The following is a 20737-nucleotide window of genomic DNA, read 5'->3' as shown; positions in this document are numbered from 1 at the left end:
AAAAAAAAGATTGTAAATTCTGTTTACTGACGCAGTACGTTGCGGGTTGTAATCTAAAGCGTTACCGAATCATCCTACTTTGGTTGTGTATTTCTGTGTGTGATAACTTAGCATCCATGTTTAATTGTATATCTACACACAAGCTCTACTTTGCAGCATATGTTCACAAGCTGGGTGTGTGTGTGTGTGTGTTTGATGCATCGCAGTGACGTCAGTCATTTAGCTTTGCCCTGAAGTCTCATCTGTTCTGGAAAGTGCTGTATGTGTGTGTGTGTGTTTGCATTCCCAGTGACATTTGCATGAGTGTGTGGCAGAATGGAGGAAGCCTTTTGTGATGTTTTCATTCAGATAATGATGTGAGATGAAATAAAGGAATCTGATACAAGGGATAGATTTACATGGGCTGAAAATCTGACCACAGGAAAGCAGTAATCTGCAAGCAGCATTATCAGAATAGAAAAAGTCATATATGGAAGAAGCATAACTGAATTAATCACATTCACTTTTGAATGACACCTCACTCTGTTTATGATGACAAAGGCCTGGAATAAGTACAACATGTGAACACAAATTTCTCCATATTACACACTGTTGCATTCCAAAATGTGTCCAAAGTAGTTGCAGCTTTTTATCTCATAATTCTGACTTTTTCTCAAAATTCATGACTTTTTTCCTCAGAAATGTGAGTTTTCATAATTCTTAGTTTACATCTTGCAATTTTATCTTTTTTCCCTTGTAAATCAGACTTTACATTTTGCATTTTTTTCCTGAGTAAAAAATAAAAAGGTAATTGCAGCATTTGATTTTGATTGTAACTTGTTTCTCACACTTTTTTCACAATTGAGGGCTCACAATTCAAGCATATCTTCATCAGAATTTATATATTTTTTTTATTGTCAGTTTATATCTTGCAATTCTAAATTATACTGCAATTCTCATAGTTGCAAGAAAAAACTCCAAATTACCATTTAATTTTTAAGCTTCCATACATTTGTATATGCTCTTAGTATATTTCTGGTCATTTTGCATCACATACAGCAAACTGCATGATGATTATTACAATTAAAATAGCAATAAAAGCAATAGATTCAAGATAAAATAAAATGTACATAATTTATTAAAACATTTAAAATAGAGATTATAAAATAAATTAAATGATTTGAAATTCTATAAGACATTATAATATTTAATTCAATAAATTAAATTAAAAAGCAACACAATTATAATTATTATAAATAATTGGTAACCCTTTACAATAAGGTTTCATGGTAACACTTTATTTTAAGGTGTCCTTGTTACACATGTTACACGTACTTACTATTATAATAACAATATGCATAATTAAATGCAAGTAACCCTAAGCCAAACCCTAATCCTAACCCTAACCATATAGTAAGTATGTGTAGTTAATTATTATTACTCAGTACTTAAATGTGTATTTACACTGTAACAAGGACACCTTAAAATAAAGTGTAACAAGTTTCATTTGTTAACATGAACTGACAATGAATAATGTCTATATAGCATTTAGCAGTCTTAGATAATGATAATGTCAAGATTTACTAATACGTTATTAAAATCTAAATGTGTGCCTATTAACATTATTTAGTGAGCAATTGTATTTTTATTAACCTATACGAAACCTATATATTAACCTATACTGTAACAAATGTATTGCTTATTGTTACTTAAAGTAAAGCCAGTAATGTTAAATAATGGGACCTTAGTATAAAGTGTTTCTGAATAATTTAACAAAAAAAATGCATTAAATTGTTAAATATTAAATACAAAATCAATTTATGCAGCACATTGCTTTTCCAGGCTTAATGTGTTTTATGCAAATAGGAATATAAATGCAGCAGAGCTTCAACCTGTATAAACAGCTAAACAGGAATATTGTTTTATTATAATAAGATGAATAGTGTTTGCAGTGCTTATAAACCCTGGTTGCTGACGCACACAGACAGACAGACACACATGCATGCACACACACATATAAATACACCTCCTTCTGCGTTTTGGGACTGTACTTGGCAGCTGTCAGATTCATTATAATTCGAGAGAGGGATCATAGACAGAAAGGGATCCATTTTTTAGAAGAAGAATGACAAGAGACTACAAATGCCTGCATTCGTGTGCAGATAACAGCAGAAAGACAGACACAGAGAGACGAGGACAGGCTGCTGGAAAACAGACCTATGATCATGACATTTGGGCGACTTGTGCTGTCCGCTGAACTGTGAGCGTGTGTATGTGTGTTTGAGATGCCTGTGCCAATTCCAATAGGTGATCCATATCAGTTCATCCACCAAAATGTCTACACACACAAACATCCCCAGGGACAGAACTGTGTGTGTATCTGTGTAAATTTCATGACCTTGAAGTAGTGCTCATGAATAATCTGACCAAGTGTTTTCAGGGTGTTTCTCAGCTGGACATCTTGAAAAAGACAAAAAAGAAAAGCTCAAATTGTGATTGTGTCTCCATGTAAAGAATATCAAGGACAAAATCACAGATGTAGTTGGTTGTGTTTATTAAGGCAAGCATATTTAGCATAACTTTTCTAAGCAATCAGACTTATTTTCACATTAATGGACAATAAAATCGGTGAAAACATCACATATACATACATATCTCCTTCTGCTAAATTCTTTTTAACATTTGAGGGTTGAAATGATGAGGGTTGTCCATTTTTCAAAATTTCTCCACAATGTCTCAAGTTTAGTTAATAAGCAGAGGGTCTATAAATTTCCAGGAGTCAGCAGACAGAATCTGCTGCTGTTAGGAGTCATTGAGTTTCTACAAAAAAACAGTCAGGAGGGGAATGATGTCAAACTTCATTGCTTTTCCGTTACCCAGCAAATCTTCCCTCCCCGTTAATAGATTACTAAAACAGATACGTGCACTGACATCTGAATGATTTTATATCCAAGCAGACAACCTTGAACAAGACCACATGATTTCTCCTGAAACGGCAAGGGGTGGGGGGGTGGGGGGGGACTAAAAGGTCTCTTTTACTCAGATTAGTGTGCAAAGACACACACACAGTCTCTGGTTTGCTGCTAAACATATCTGAGGCTCTTTGTAGTGTGTCAGGCATATCAGGACCAAATCTTTCCCCTACTGTGATATTGCTAATGGCTAATGCACCAGAAACACACACAAGCACACATATTTCCACACACACACAAACATAAACATGCAGTCTCTCTCACTGGAGGAGCATTAGCCCTGTGGCTAACCGGGCCACTCTGAACCATCTGCCTCGCTAGCTCAAAGTTTCAACTAACTGATTCCCAATGCATGGTGAGATTAAAAACAAAACTCTGTGCTGAAATGTATTTCAATGTTATGGATGCTTTAAACTTTACTGTTAATAAAGTGAGTGGCTGTTATTAGCTTAAATGCAACCATCTTATTGCATAGTAATGTGAAGGGGGCGGGGGGGGGGGGGGGGTGGGGACTAAAAGGTCTCTTTTACTCAGATTAGTGTGCAAAGACACACACACAGTCTCTGGTTTGCTGCTAAACATATCTGAGGCTCTTTGTAGTGTGTCAGGCATATCAGGACCAAATCTTTCCCCTACTGTGATATTGCTAATGGCTAATGCACCAGAAACACACACAAGCACACATATTTCCACACACACACAAACATAAACATGCAGTCTCTCTCACTGGAGGAGCATTAGCCCTGTGGCTAACCGGGCCACTCTGAACCATCTGCCTCGCTAGCTCAAAGTTTCAACTAACTGATTCCCAATGCATGGTGAGATTAAAAACAAAACTCTGTGCTGAAATGTATTTCAATGTTATGGATGCTTTAAACTTTACTGTTAATAAAGTGAGTGGCTGTTATTAGCTTAAATGCAACCATCTTATTGCATAGTAATGTGAATAGTTTCATGTGACCGGATATGGAAGCCTGTTTCCACCACGGAATAAAAAAGTGAAAAAGGTAATTGCAACTTTTTTTTACATTTCTTTTTTCTTACATAGAGTATATATTTTGAAAATATTTGCATGTATATACATTTATATTATTATATTTATATATATTTAATATATAAACAACATATTTTTCTTAAATATATACATGTATGTGTTTGTATTTATATATACACATAATAATTACAGTACACACTCATCTATTATGTAAACAAAAACTTTTATTTTGGATGCGATTAATCGTTTGACAGCACTATCGATTCCCTTTGTATTGTTTATTCCATGGCAGAAACACACAAACAAAAACACAATTGCGAGGTGTGAACTTCGAATTCTGAGAAACGAGGTCAGAATTGTGTGATGTAAACTCTGAACCGTGAGAAACAAAATTAGAATTATGAGATAAAAATTCACAATTATCTTTTTTATTTTTTATTTTTTTATTCCGTGGTGGACGCAGGGTTCCCAAAAAAGATGCATCATAACCATAGCTAAATTATTTTAATTATCAATGAAGTCGTTTGAGCTGAAAGAGCTAAAGATCACTGATCTTCTTTGCTAGCAGGTTAATTAGCTGAAATGCATCCTATATGAGATACAACATAAGCAATCTTACACTTGGACACCCTGAAGCAAACGGCGAATTTGAACAGTTGCATGCTAGTCTAAATGCATAACTCACACTGTTCACACACTCACATTGCAGTAACAGCATGCTACACATGATGCAATATCCTAAACAGTCTACAAAATATGGAAATTGAATTCAAAATCATTATTAATTCACAACACAGTAACTTAGACCCATTATATGCTATTAGTATCACAGCTAGGAGAGTTTTGACTTTGTATTGTATGCTTTTACAGTATGTTTAAAATATATTTTAATCAATAAAAGAAAAAAATCTTTAATTATTTTTTTTTTTAAACTGGAAAATTGTTGGTGTGCTACTGTTTGAGATTTTCAGTTTATCAATAATATAATTATCAAATAATGAATTTGACAGTGAAACATTGACTAAAATTAGGAGATTTTTTCAAACTGTGAATAAAAAATGTGTCACTGAAACATAAGCTGGTCTAAACTGGTCTGAGAGTTTTTCCTATCATGGCAGTTGTTACATTGATTAGGAGGGAGTCAAGTGTATACGCCTACGAGTTCTTGTCAAAGTGCTCCCAACCGAGTCTTAAAGTGAGTTTAGGAGCCAGTTGGGGGCACTTAAGACTGATTTGGGATGCCTGCAGTTAGTCTTTCCACCTGTGATTACCACTGGAGCGCCTTAATGGGAATTTTGCTGAAAAGTAACAGTTTAATTAAAGACCACATGTTTCTGTAATGAAAAGGGAACGTGCTGAGAGAACATCAGCAAGATTGGAAATCTCTCACATAACTTCTTCTAATACACTCTCACGCAATCCAATCCAGCATATGTATGGCCAATCAGAAATTCATTCATCCCACACATTAACACCCCTGGAAGTTAAGACCATCAGCATGATTAACGATCATTTTCTATCAATAAACAGCTGAATGATGGTTGATTGCTGCTCTGTTCTGAAGTATAAAATCTGGCCGTAGGTGAAACAGATTGAGCCGTTTAAAATATTTAATTGCGAAACAGAACAGCAAGTGAACGGAGATATTCTTGGTGAACACAGCTGGGAGCAGATGAATGGAGCATATGTGTAGATGTTTCTCAGATTGCATGTATACATGCGCTCCTTACATGTGATCACGACATAAGAAACATTCTCCTGAGAGCAACCGTGAAAGACTAACATGTGATTTGAGATGCATTTAAAGATCATGTTGCCACATTCCTACAACCTTGAGCCACCAGAGATCAATCAAAGTGTTTGGTTTAGGTCTAGCACAATGCAAATTTAAGATCAGTAACCGACATGTCAGTTTTGTTTTAAATACACATTTCCAACTACATTTCCCGATGGAAATCTGCATTAAAATTCTTCACTACGAACAAATTGTGCCCACTGATAATTCTGAACGATGACTAAAAGTCCTCTACTGCCTCTTTTCCGGCTCACAACCCTTTTTAATAATTGAATCGGTTGAAAAGAACATACATTTTAGTTAACCAATTTTGTCGCTGAAAGAGAATTTTCTAAACTGATATTAATGTTTAATTACTTTGCAGTTTGTGGAATTTCTCTTAAATATATGGAATCGATGAAATAAAACCACTGTTGCCTGTGGTCAAAGTATATGGCTGCACATTTGAGTTGGGGAATACATTTGATTGTTATTTTGATTGTTAAGGTAATTGCGACTTTTTATCTCACAATTTTGACTTTTTTCTCAGAATTGCGAGTTTATATCTCGCAATTCTGACTTTTTTCTCATAACTGTGAGATATAAACCTTCAACTGCAAGTTATAAGGTCCAGTTCTGAGGGGGAAACAATATTTTTTTCAGAATCGCAAGTTTATTGCAAGTTTTTATCTCACAATTCAGATTTTTTTTTTGACATGTAAACTCGCTTTTCTGAGTTTATATTGCACAATTCTGATTAAAAAGTAGGAATGGCGAGTTTATATCTCACAATTCTGACTGTATAACTCCAAGGAATGGTGAGTTTTTGTATCATGCAATTTTGAGTAAAAAAAGTCAGAATTGTGAGATAAAAATTCACAATGACCTTTATCTCAAAATATCTCAAAATTATAAATTGACTTAAGAAACAAAACCACATGAAACATTTAGATTTTGTCTAAAAAAAGTATCTTTAATAAGAATGTATTTTGTCTCACCGCACATAAGTAAGTTTAAACGTGAAAAATCTGCCAGTGCAGTAAAACTAAATTAAATGCACTTATGTTTATGAAACAATATATGAAAACAAGTAAACAAGAACAAGAAAATATATTATATAACAAAAACATATATCTATACACACACACACACACACACACACACACACATAAAGTTAATCTCTCTCTATCTCTCTCTCTCTCTCTCTATATATATATCTACTGTATATATATATGATTTAAGTGTTGTTAGCACAATATTATACAGCTAAAATCAGCTTTTTAAAATTACTACTCTTTCTTTTAAAAAAAGTAATATAATAATATAGACTGTTTAAATTACCTGATTGTTTTAACATACTTTACCTTCACAATTGCCTGAGTGTAAAATAAGCTATCTTCAGGCCCACCAAAGGCCAGGATATGATACGGCTCGCTAGAGGAACAGGAAGTTTGTAGACAGCCCTCGTCCTGTGTGGCCTATACTGGCTTTGAGGAGACAGTAGAAATGATTCACAGGGCAGCACATCAGTCGAGCATACAGCAGAGAGCTGGCCGGAGCCGAGTGCCTCGTTCTCCTGGTCGTTATCATGAAAGAGACAGACCCTTCTTGTATGCCTTAGCCCAGCGATCCTGGCAACTGTTGCTTTAGAAATGTCCCAAGATTCCATCCTGCCCTGAATCTCAGCCTGTGGAATAGAGAATGTTGAGACAATGATGTCACAAGGGAAATAACGGAACCTTGAAGAGCAGCCGAGCAGAATTATTTTGAATTGCACTGGAATCAGGTCACACTTGCGCTTTCTGTCACCTACCTGTGCACAATTTTAATGCAACCACCGAAGCACTTGCCAGTAGGGGATGGATGAATTGAGAGGGTTGGTTGTTAGTTAAGCATTATAGCTGCCTTGAGAGTTCAGATATGGCTCAGTACTGGACAATCGGCGAAGGTTACCGTCACTGAAGCTCCCAGTGAAGGCTTTGAATAGATTCTGAAGGTGAGAACAGGAATTAGTGAACAAAGGAAGGGACAGAGCCAGAGCCAACGTTCTTCGAAAGCATAGTGTAGACCGAATGACATAAAAAAAAGAAAGAATTGATTTGAAAGACAGAATAATTACTAAGAATAATATTTGAATACAAAAAGCACAAATGAGTGCAAAGAAGTAAATAAAACAAAATTTTTATATATAAATAAACAAACCAGTATATGGTGTTTGGTGACAATGACATCTATCTTTAAAGTTCTTATACTATATGAATGATTTCTGTTTAAAAATGGAATATGATGCAATCTAACTTTAAACCGACTCTTCATCTCGTCACATAGTTGCTGCTGATGTGTCCTTCAATGAGAATAGAGGCCACAGGTGTCACCAACTTGATCTCATGATGAAAGCGTACCTGTGGGAGCTTTTTCGCAAGATGCAAAATACGTACCAATAAGTACATACAGTATAACTGCAGTTTCCAACAGAAATGAATACTAGAGGAGGTAAAACAGCGAGCACTTTTAATCGTTTTTGTACACAGTCATGATTACAGCTCCACACAGTATGTTTCTCTTTCCGGACGTAACAAGCTTGCTCGGTAGCTCAGCCGGCATGGAGTTGGACTTAGGTTGCGAAATCCTTGGATACGAATCCCATGAAAAACATGACTCATGATGAAAGAGCTGAAAGATGAGAGATCTAAAAACAAGCTAAAACGGCATGCTTGTGTTTGTGTTTTTACGTCACATTCACTTTTGTTCGTACTATCGGGTAGGTTTAGGTGTAGTAAAACGTCACGGAGCATTAGAGTTATAGCGCCACTCAATGGACATTAACGTTGAATATGTCACGAAACGTACATGGCGCTATGTATTTCATGTCTTGTAAGAAAGTTCCCACAGATACGTTTTCATCATGAGATCAGGCTCGGTGTCGCACATAAACTGAATAGATGTTGTCAGGTTTGCGGGGTTTAACTTTCGCCGTCTTTGTTTGTCTACTGCAGCGGTAATCTGCTTGGACTCAAGGGAATGTATACTGTCTATTACCTGTCTATGCCCTCATTCGTAATTGACCCTTCGGACTCGGAGGGAGCTTGATTGACAGGTAATCTGACCAATCATAATGCAGAATCCACCATTTTGTCCGACAAACAAATCAGACAGTAGAGTAGATTAACTTCAGTGGACTGAAACTTGAAAAATGGAGTGTATTGACATCTTTCTATGGTTGAAATTTTCTGATGTTCATTCATGTTTATTTCATGTTTTAAGTAAATATGAAAAGATGATCGGTTCATGTGCCACTTGTGAACTGAGGCACTACAGTGACGGGCGGGTTTTTGCGAAGGGTCAATTGAACATGTAGACCTACATTTATGTAGGCTATTGATTCAGATCATTGCTGTGTTAATAGTGAAAGTGTTGCAGAAATGCTAGAAACCGTTCTGTTCACTTACACTAATGTGATCTAGCTGTAATCGCTTTCAAATGAGGATTTTCTCATTTTAATTGACTGTGAAAAGTGTTTGCCTCAATTTCAATTTGCAGTCTTTGCATTTTTTTAATCACTTTAATGCATAATTTAAACATTTATTTACAGAAAATGGTTAAAAATACTTTGCAATGTCCTAATTCTTTCCAGAAATTTAGCTTCAGCACTTTAGGAGCACGGTTTACTAAAAATCGCACTCTTCGCTGAAATCTCAAGTTCATTAATTTCCTCAAGATACGTTATGCCAGGTATCTAAGACTTGAAGACAAACGACTTGAATTAGTGAGACATGACTTGGACCGAATGCAAAACACTGGCCTGGGTTCATGTCTGGTTTGTATTACTCACCCTTATTTGCCAAGTGCCCTGCTGAGAAACTGATGGCGTACAATCCCGTCTCTTTTTAGGGCCCTGACGGAACTGCTCAAACAGCCAGGTGAGCCCGGGGGTGTGGACAGAGGAGGAGGCCACCACCATATCAGATCCAACGGCATCTCTGGCAGGTCAATGCGCACCAACAACGGTGAGTCAGAGGTCCAGCGTCTCTGCTGAGCTGAATCTCAGGCACTCACGGATATAATGAACGTCAAAGAAAATATAATGAACGTCAAACATTCAGAGTTGAGGTAAAAAGGAGCCTTGACAGGTTGCTTGCATTTGTATTTCAATTGCCAATATGTGAGGCCTGGAGATTTTGGCACATGAATGTGAAGTATTGATCTTATAACTGTTTAAATATGTATGTTACAAATACTTTCTATAGCCCAGTTTAATATGCAGTGACAACTTCACCTGTAGTTGATTTTGATACTGTGGCACTTTCAAAACATTGCTGTTTGTTTGAGCAGCCTTGCATGGTATCACTGGCTCAACTAATGGTGCCATTTTCGGGGAGGGACTATCCGGTTGACTGACCAATTAAAACCCCTAACCAGTGATGTTGTTGCTTACTAAAGCTACAATTATTTTCTGTAATTGAAATAAAGCTGAGAGAAAATAAAAATTAAATAAAAATATTAGATGTCAGATGTCTTGGCATTCAAGTTGAAGGACTAAAACTACTTAAAAAAAAACCTAATTAAATAAATATTACAATTAAACCTAATAGAAATGACAAAATTACATAAAATTAAAATAAAAAACAAAAACAAAAATATAAGCTGATTCAATAAATACTATAATAGTATATAAATAAAAAATCAGCATGAAATAAATATAAATAAAAAATCCTCAGAATTTTTTCCCCAGTACAAATATCAAAGCATTAATAAATCAACATACAATTACTTGAGTGACATAAATCTTTTTTTTATTTATTATATATATTTTTTTATGTATTACAATTAAGGGATTTTACACTTAAAACCGGGAAAAAAATGTCTGGCGATAGGGTAAGAAACCCTACTTTATTTTTATTTTTATTATTATTATTTTTTGTTTTACCCCATTGACAAATTTATTTTCCTCGTCGTATTTAAGCGTCATTTAATTTTGACAATTTTGCGGACAGCAATATTTTTACTTTTAAGCTCAAGTTTTAGTAATTTGATTCTGTGCTTTTGTCATTTTTATTAGTTTTTAAAAACCTTTATCCATTAATAATTTTTTTCCTGAGGAAAAAAAAAATTGCAGTATAAAATACCACTGCCCTTAACACTCTGCCATGCAACTCAATCTGAAATGTGCTGCGGGCACGGATTGTACAGTCTTGATGAGGAGAGGTGTACTTTTACTTTTATGCAATCAGACTTTCACCTTGGAGAAAAAGGGTGAAAAAAATCATAAAGATGGAGAGAACTGTCTGTAACAGAACCTAAAGTGCTTATCTCCCCCAGAGCACCCTGATAATCAAACAGCAACACCTTTTAATCATGACAATGACTTTTATTTTTATAATCCTGTTTGGTGACACCAGAGTTGCAGCAATTACAGTACACTTGAAAGCTTTAAGATGACTTTGGTTTGCTTGAATAAACGGCTGTTTGTTTTTTTTGCTATTTATTTAGCTATGTCATCATTCAGTACATCAACATTCTCTTTGCAGTCAAAACTAAAGTTCTTGTGCAATAACGACCCATTAAATGTTCCATAGATACACATCGGCCGACAACATTATTGATAAAATCTCAGCAAACACAATGAGGCTTAAAGGCCATCACCTTTTGACCCTGTGAGGGTAATGAACTGGAACGAGGGAGTAATTAAATTTGCGGATATGAGCGGTCATTCTGCTGCTCCCTATCAGCCTTGGAAGAGGAAGTGGCTTAACAAAGCAACTGTGCTAATTAAGGCATAATTAAGAAACTTCAGCCAAGACCTGCTGATCAAGAACACACTGTCCTTCTTTCTAAGAATTAGGGACCCATTTATCTCTCCATCTCACGCACGCACTTCATCACAGGTGTGAGTTTTCCTTAGGAGTGTGAGAATTTCCACTGTGCCAGTGTTTCTGCCCGTACTTCTTTTAACTTCTTCCTCTTCTAAATCCACCTCTTCAATAAGAATGTAATTAAGTGCTCATTAAACCAGCTTGAATAGGGTCACAAGAGTCTAAGAACGATCCATCTGCATATACACACACAAACACAGCTGAAGAGTCGTGACAGGTAGACCCACGGCGACACAGGTGGTCAGGAAGAATGGATGGATGAATGGATTTGAAAGGAGGAAGATAGAAATGAGGTGACAAAGGTGAAGTATGATGATGAACTTGATGAGAAGAGTGCTTTTTAAATAGGGGTGTGTAGAAAAAAATAGACGTGAATAATTAGAATAATAATTTTTTAAAAAGCACCAACATTAATTTGATTCATTGATTAATATGGAATAAGTTTGTTGATATAAATGCATGATAAAGTCTTATTTCAGTTCATTAGCTGAGCTGTTTCAATGAAATAAAACAGTGGAAAAAAATGTATAAAAATACATAAAATTATGTATTCAAAAAATAAACTATATCAAATGATAAATATAAGAATACAAAAAAAAAATATATATAAATAACAAATTATAAAATGTATTTGAAAATGAATGTAATTTAAGAAAAGTTAAGGGCAATTTTGTTGGTAAACTGTTTGTAATTATTGATGTTGTTGGTGGTTTCCCCCATTTTTTGGAGTGCAAAGTGGTCTGCAGTCTTTGTTGAAGGAGTCCACCACCTGAAAATGTTTGAGAAGCACTTTCCACAGGAAGGAAAATGAGATTTCAGGAATCAAGAAACCCAGCTGAGGGAACCTGGCAGAGACAAATAGAAGGAAAATGAGACAGAGATTGAATGAATAAATAGTAAGAGAGAGATGGGAGGGGAGGAAAAAGACCTAAGGGGAGGAATAAAGAAAGAGCGAATGAGACAAGGGGAAAGATGAATGAGTGTGGGAGAGGAATGGTGTGGGTGTGATAGGCTGTCAAATGAAAGGAGAATTAGAGCGATGTTTAGAGAGGAGAATGAGAACTGAATGAGAGAACTGTCTCTCCCTCTTCCATCATCCTTCCATCCTGGCTCAACAAATATTTGAAATCATGGGGTCATGACCTTTTGCAGAAGCATATGCTTTAAATAAGCATCATATAATAAGCATCATATATAATATCCAATTATAATTGTTATTAGTCATGTTTACAACAGCCAGGATCACAGTTTAATCATAGCTAAGGTGAGTATAAACACAAAGCAATAAACTCAGGCTTGTAGCTGAAGCCACATTGTTTGTGCTGTGGACATTAATAATATCATGCAGCTTATTGTCATTATCACCCACAAACACCCTGGCATAATGGTGGCAAGTTTTGCAGCCAAACAAAACAACTTTACCCTCTTAAAAATAAAGGTTATCACAAGTTATTAATGAACAGCATTGGGGGTAATGCATTACAAGTAACGTAAGCTACGCAAGATAACTTTTTTTAGTAACTAGTAAAGTAACGCATTACTGTGTAATTTAGAAGGAAATATCTGAGTTACTTTTTCAAATAAGTAACGCTACTTACTTTGTTTTGCCATGTACTGATTGACAGCTGTCATGTTGCCATGTTGAGAGAAATCAGGAGCAAGTGCAGAGACGTTGTTTGCGCTCTGTGAACATGATGTTACTGTAGTTCTAGACTAAATATGAACATGTATTTACTCATCTCAACTGCACAAAAACAGAATCAGTATTCCTCAAAATGAATAAAAACCGTCAAATGCAAACTCAGAATATTATACAAACCTGCAATAATTAAATATGTTAAACAACACAAATATTATTTATGCATTTAATACCATTTTATTAACCAATGTCTTTGCTACTGACCTTCGATGATCCAATTCAGCCATACTATGCAAAAATGACACATTTGTGTTTCATTACTGATTATGTTATTGATGAACAGTGTTTAACTTTCTTCACCTGTGTCATATTCTTCATGCAATTTGTTTGAGCTGCGCCCTCTACTGGACAGACGGGAATTTACATTTCCTTCAGCATGAGGCGTATTCATTTCACTTCTGTTGTGAAAGGGCTTTTACATTTGGCTTTTACAATGCCATTGCGCTACGGGCGTCCCGAGTTCGAATCCCGACTCGAGGACTACTTCCCATAAAAAGTAACTAACATAATTAGTTACTTTTTTAGGGAGTAACGCAGTATTGTAATGCATTACTTTTAAAAGTAACTTTCCCCAACACTGTTAATGAAACATGTTGGTTCTACACTCTAGAAGCTACCTTAAAAATGTACTTCATATCAGCGTGATAGCCTTGTGAGCAGCGCGCGCCGACATACAATGCCATTGCGCTACGGGCGTCCCGAGTTCGAATCCCGACTCGAGGACCTTTCTTGGTCCCGCCCCCCCTTAACTCTCTCTCACTTTGCTTCCTGTCAGCTCTGATCTCTCCTATCATAATAAAGGCAAAAATGCCAAAAATAAGTCTTAAAAACATCTACATCATTAATCAGTTTTATTGATTTTAATCAATCTGGCAATATTTTTACGCTGGCAAAATAATTTTATCAGGTAGAGGCGAGTTGATCAGATAAAAGTGAACTTCTTAAAGTAATGATTTTACAGTTTAATTCAAATCTTTTTAATAATATAGGAAATTAAATAAATACATCTAAAAACATTTTCCACCATTTTTCTTTCTAGTCAGCTGTGAAGACAAATACAAAACCACAGCAAATTGAATATATTTTCAACTACACACTTCAACCGTGTGTGTGATTGACAGCTTGCTTATGACAGGTGGAGAGATGTTCGTGTTCATCGTACAGTAAATCTTACAGTTCATCTTTGCTGTCTGGCCGAGCAGTCAAACACTTCTGGAACCGCCTTCAGGCAAAAACTCTTCCGTTTCTTTCACCTGCTCTGGAGAGACACATTTCTTACGCAGATGATTTTACTGCTGATATAAGCATGTTTTTGCTGCATTTCTAAAGATGCAGATCTTAGGGGTCTGGCTGAGTGCAAAATGCTTCATATGTGCAGCTAATGAGTGCAACAGCATGAGTTGTCACACTGTTTGCATTTGATGATGAGACATTGTGTTGTTCGTGTGTGTGTAAGAGAAAAAGACTCTGTGCCATATGTGCCAATCATGTTCTTGGCAGACAGCATGTGTGTGTCAGTGTGTGTGTGTGGGGTCAAGGCGGGTTGTATGACAGACCACCCATGAAAAACACATCCATCACATCTAAATGTGTGTGTGTTGAGGATGACGTGAATGTCCATATGTCTGTGCATATATTTTTATCAGTGTTGTTACTGTAATCGCAGTCTAGCACTGGTGGTATGAATAATGTTTCATAAATATGATACATTTCAATAAGACAAAAAGGATAAAAGGCTATTTAACAAAAAAGATGTGACCAGTTTTTTATGAAGGTCATAAAACACTAAATTATGATTTCTGTTGCCAAAATAAAATAAATAAAAGAAAAAAGAAAGAAATATATAAAGAAAAAAGAAAGAAAGAAAGAAAAAGACAAAGTAAATATAAATAAAAAGTAAATATTACAAAATTATTTAAATTCTTTTTACATTTAAAAATTTAAATTTGTGTTATTATATATTTAATACTATAATACTATACATACGTGAAAGTCATATTGTATTATAGCAAACGCACACACACACACACACACACACACACACACACAGACTACATTTTTGTACATGAATGTGTACAAAAATGTAGTTATTGTACATGAATGTGTACAACCATTTTTCCATTTTTCATCAACTTTACATTTTCAGAATCACTCAAATGTTTATTAATAAACTTTCTATAATAGTTATCTGATGCCTTGGTTGAATTGTTTTCATAATAATTTTTCATAGCAGCACAATGTCTTGCAGGTCAAGGTATTTGAATAATTTTGATTGCAGCTGTATACACACAACCAAACAATTAATCAGCATTTATTTGTATTATTATAAATGTCTCTACTGTAGCTTTTGATGAAAAGTTGCTGAAACTTTGCCAACCTAAGGAATAAATTATATTTTACAAAAAAACAACAACAACATTATTTTAAATTGGAATATGTTACAATATTACTGCTTTTACTGTATTTTTGATCAAATAAATGCAGCCTTATGAGCGTAAAACACTTCTTTTCAATAAATATGTTTAAAAAAACATTTATTAAACATTTATATGGCCTTATGAGCGTAAAACACTTCTTTTCAATAAATATGTTTAAAAAAACATTTAAAAAATCTAAATTATTCCAATCATTTGGACAACAGTGTGTGTTGTCCAACACACACACACACACACACATATTTTATGGCAGATATAGATTTAATATTTTTCACTTATGCTCTTGAGAATATGCACCAGTGTGACCGACCAGACATTTACTGTGGCTGCATCGTGTGTGTAAAGTGTAATGAAGTGGAAGTTTGATCACACCCATCTTATCAACCGCTTCCAGCGCCCTTCGGCTGACCCCAGCAGCTGTGGGCACCACACACACACACACACACACGCGCACGCGCACACACACACACACACGCGCGCATGCGCACGCACACGCGCGCACACACCAACATTATTTTAAATTGGAATATGTTACAATATTACTGCTTTTACTGTATTTTTGATCAAATAAATGCAGCCTTATGAGCGTAAAACACTTCTTTTCAATAAATATGTTTAAAAAAACATTTAAAAAATCTAAATTATTCCAATCATTTGGACAACAGTGTGTGTTGTCCAACACACACACACACACACACACATATTTTATGGCAGATATAGATTTAATATTTTTCACTTATGCTCTTGAGAATATGCACCAGTGTGACCGACCAGACATTTACTGTGGCTGCATCGTGTGTGTAAAGTGTAATGAAGTGGAAGTTTGATCACACCCATCTTATCAACCGCTTCCAGCGCCCTTCGGCTGACCCCAGCAGCTGTGGGCACCACACACACACACACACACACGCGCACGCGCACACACACACACACGCGCGCGCATGCGCACGCACACGCGCACACACACACACTCTTCAGACTCAGATTGGTCTAAACACAGCAGACAAGCAGCAGGACATTACCCCAATATTCTGAAGCCACAGCAAGACAGAGCATTCATTTCATCACTGACACGTCTTCGTAACAGGGTTAAACTGATCTGAGGCCTGTTGTAATGCTCACTGATCTGAACTCTTTTGATGTTGCCACAGATCAGAGGTGATTTCTGCACTGAGCCTGAAGCTAAACTGGCTACAGAACCAGTAATCAGGATCTGTTAGCGGGCAGGATGGTCTGTTATGTAAACTCACTGCAGAACTACTATTTCTAACAGTTATTTTTGTCTTTTTAGACAAAATATCTAAAAATATTCAAAACAAGATAACTGCATTTGAGAAGCAACATTGCATAGGATGTTAAGACTTATTTCAGAGCAAAAATGTTTAATATTAATGTATTTTGTCTTGCTGCTCTGGCTGGCCTTTTCCGGGGTTTTTTTGTTTTGTTTTTTTTGTTTTCATGTTAAAAGTTGCCAGTGCAATAAGACAAATACACTTATATTAAAGACACTTTCTCTGAAAACAAGTCTTAATATCTTATGTGGTTTTACTTTTCAAGTACATTTATCTTGTTTTAAGGTTTTTCAGATATTTTTACTTGAAAATAAGACACAAGACATCATGTGGCTTCAGAAGTGCTCATACATTTCTAAGCTATTGCCTAAAAAATGAAATTTCATAAAATTAAAAAAAATAATAATATATCAAACTTTGCTGGTAAACAGTTACCCCAAACACCATTGGACCCTGCTACAAAAACACCCAATAAAATGCATCACTCTCACAATGTAGCAGTGACAGGAAAAACATTTTCTTCAAACATCTAAATATGATGTTAAGATGTTAATAATTTTTCACTGTGATGTTTTGCCCTGGTAGGATCTCAAGGCTATTAAAGCCCTTTGTATTTCTCCTAATTAATACGATTATTACAGCGTGACCTTCTGCATACAGCATGTTACCGCTGAAAGGTCATCTTAGAAAAGGTGGAATCTCAAGAGGACCAGATACTCCAGAAAGAAAAAGATCAAATAAAATGTTTGAAGATCTCTTAAAGGTCAGAAAGGAAGGGTATTATTTGAAATGAGCTGTTTGTGTGTTGTAACAGGACAATATTTGAAATCAATGCTTTAAATAAAGGCCATTGCACACCAGACATAGTGAAGGTTGCTCATGTAAGTTCCCATCTCTTGATACATTCACACAACCTCCAAATGCACTAAAATTGGCTTTGGGAAATAAATAAAAAAGTTACTTTCCAATAGACTGACATTTTATAACATGAAAGGCTACATTATTTAAAGTGGTTTTAATTATAAAAATTAGGTTTTAATTATAAAAACACTTGTTTTATACTATATATATATACAAATAAATATTGATATCAATTAATATGTTATTAAAAAACTGAAAATAAATAACAGTCAATTTAATGGCCAAATATATGTCAATTATAATAAAATAATGTAAATATTAATTAAAAAAACTGAATAAAGAATGAATAAATAATAATAAAAAATTGGATTGTGAATTCTTTCCAAGCCTTGTCCAAAGCTAACAAAAGTTTGTACTGTATTTTGGTCTGGTGAAACTTAGCAATTCAGTTAAAGTCACTTCAAGGCACTTTGGAGGGATTTAAGTCGGCATGCCGCCATGGCAATTTAGCAACAGGAAGCTTCCTTCCTGCAAATGCACCAATCATAAAGCTGTAGTAGAATATGTCAATCAAACATGCATTGATGCCTGTGTGAAAGGAGTATGATTAAAGTAGAAAGAGAAAAGTACAATGGTGAATGGCAGTTACATAGAGAATGAGTGAGAGAGAGAAAGACAGCTCAGGTCGAAATATGCTTTTTAGGAAATGGAGTGGAAAGCCCGAAAATACGAAAAACTCAGAACAGTGGAAAATATTGCCCTTTCAACCTCTCTCCTTCCATCTGAAAGAGGTTTAAATGTCACAAGGCAGATAGTACATGTGGTCTGAGCAGAGACACTGAAATGTAAAGCATAGCAGGATGACGTATGTATGCTTGTTTCTGTTAATACATGTCTTTAACCCTAGAATGCATACATGGCGAGTATTTTGTTTTTGCTGTGTTTTTCACATAAAATGTTCTTTTCATCGGACATTCCGAGAATTACACAATGTAAGGGATATCGGTCACTCATAAACAAGCATTTACTCACTCTCATGTCCTTCCATAGTGTTTGACTTCATCTGTTGAACACAAAAGCTTGTCACTCTTTTCCATGCATTCACAATGAATGGGGAACTGAAGCCTGAGACCTTTAAAGCCTTAAAAAAGATACAAAAATGCCGGAAAAGTATCTTCTTGAAGTTAGACAATATTCTTTAGTGTGTAGGAATTCTTTTATGGTGATTTTGTATCCTTTTTGAAGCTTGATGGCATATAACATGAGTTTGAGTTAATGATGACAGAATTCTCATTTTTGGGTGAACTATTCCTTTAAGGTTTACTAAATTTAAGAAGGTTTGTATTGATACCCCTAGTTTCTACAGTACACGTGTTTCCTTTGGAAGTCAAAGCAATGAGTGTGTTTGAAATCTAAATCTAATCGGCTATGTGACTTTCCAAAAATGATGTCTACTGAGATAGACAAGCTGTAGGCGGGATGTGTGTGGGTAAGACTCATCTGGTTTGACCTTCGTGCATGTGACAGATGTTTTCAGATGTCCTCAAATCCAGCTGTTTTTCATTGCTCTGTGGAAATCGGAGGGTCAAATCCTGCAAAAGCTGTGTCTGATTTAGATTCATCTGCATGAAGAAGAGCAACACCAGACTAAGCATTTTTAAACCTTTCTAAATTTCAAAAGGGGGAAAAATAGTGTATAATTTACAACGCTTAAAGTAATTTCAAACGATTTTATTTCTTATGTACAAAAAAAACAAAAAAACAAAGGAGAAATTCTAAAGACTGTGCTGGTCTTTATTTTTCATGCAACTAAAATGAATAGGGACCGGAGCTTTCAAGCTTAAAAAAGCACACAAAATCACCATACTGTAAAAGTGGTCTATATGACTTGTGTGCTTCAGAAAACCTGAAATATTACGGAGTTCATAAGTGGACATTGTAATGGAAAAATATGAGCTCTGGAGGGAAAAAACAATTCAATGCTTTTCACTTACATCTTACTGTAAATTTCTGCCATAGTTACCACAGGAATAACACTTTATTAACACAGATATAACAAAGGAATAACACAGTAATAACACAGAAATAGTTCAGTAATAACACAGGATTAACTCAGTAATAACAGTAATAACGCAGTAATAACACAGTAATAACACAGAAATAACACAGGAATAAATCAGTAATAACAGAAATAACAGGAATAACACAGTAATACCACAGTAATAACACAGTAATAACACAGTAATAATTCAGTAATAACGCATTAATAACACAGGAATAATACAGGATTAACAGTAATAACTCAGGAATAACTCAGTAATAACAGAAATAACAGGAATAACACAGTAATAAAAGAAATAACACAAGAATAACACAGTAATAAGACAGGAACAATTCAGTAATAACGCAGAAATAACACAGTAATAACGCAGTAATAACACAGTAATAAAAGAGGAATAACACATTAACTCAGAAGTAACACAGGAATAACTCAGTAATAACACAGGAATAACACATTATTAACACAGGATTAACAGAGTAATAACACAGAAATAACACAGGAATAACACAGAAATAACACAGGAATAACTCAGTAATAGCAGAAATAACAGGAATAACACAGTAATAACACAGAAATAACACAGAAATAACACAGTAATAACACAGAAATAACACAGGAATAAATCAGTAATAACAGAAATAACAGAGGAATAATACAGGATCAGGAATAACGCAGTAATAACACAGAAATAAAACAGGAATAACACAGTAATAACATGATAATAACAGAAATTACTCAGGAATAACACAGTAATAACACAGGAATAACAAAGTAATAACACAGGAATAACACATTA

General features: G+C 35.1%; 1 protein-coding gene across 2 annotated transcripts in view; it reads left to right on the top strand.

The window, feature by feature from the left end:
* LOC107748786 (protein shisa-9-like) overlaps positions 1-20737 on the top strand; it is a 72633-nt gene that overhangs the window by 24620 nt on the left and 27276 nt on the right. For both annotated transcript variants that reach the window (XM_016563737.1, XM_016563736.1), the window contains exon 3: positions 9611-9726. In XM_016563737.1, coding sequence (XP_016419223.1) covers positions 9611-9726 — 116 coding nt within the window. The remainder of the gene's footprint in view (positions 1-9610; positions 9727-20737) is intronic.

This window comes from Sinocyclocheilus rhinocerous, unplaced genomic scaffold, assembly GCF_001515625.1.
Source record: "Sinocyclocheilus rhinocerous isolate Xijiao unplaced genomic scaffold, SAMN03320098_v1.1 scaffold950, whole genome shotgun sequence".
Classification (NCBI taxonomy): domain Eukaryota; kingdom Metazoa; phylum Chordata; class Actinopteri; order Cypriniformes; family Cyprinidae; genus Sinocyclocheilus; species Sinocyclocheilus rhinocerous.
This window is presented reverse-complemented; position numbering and strand designations above follow the sequence as displayed.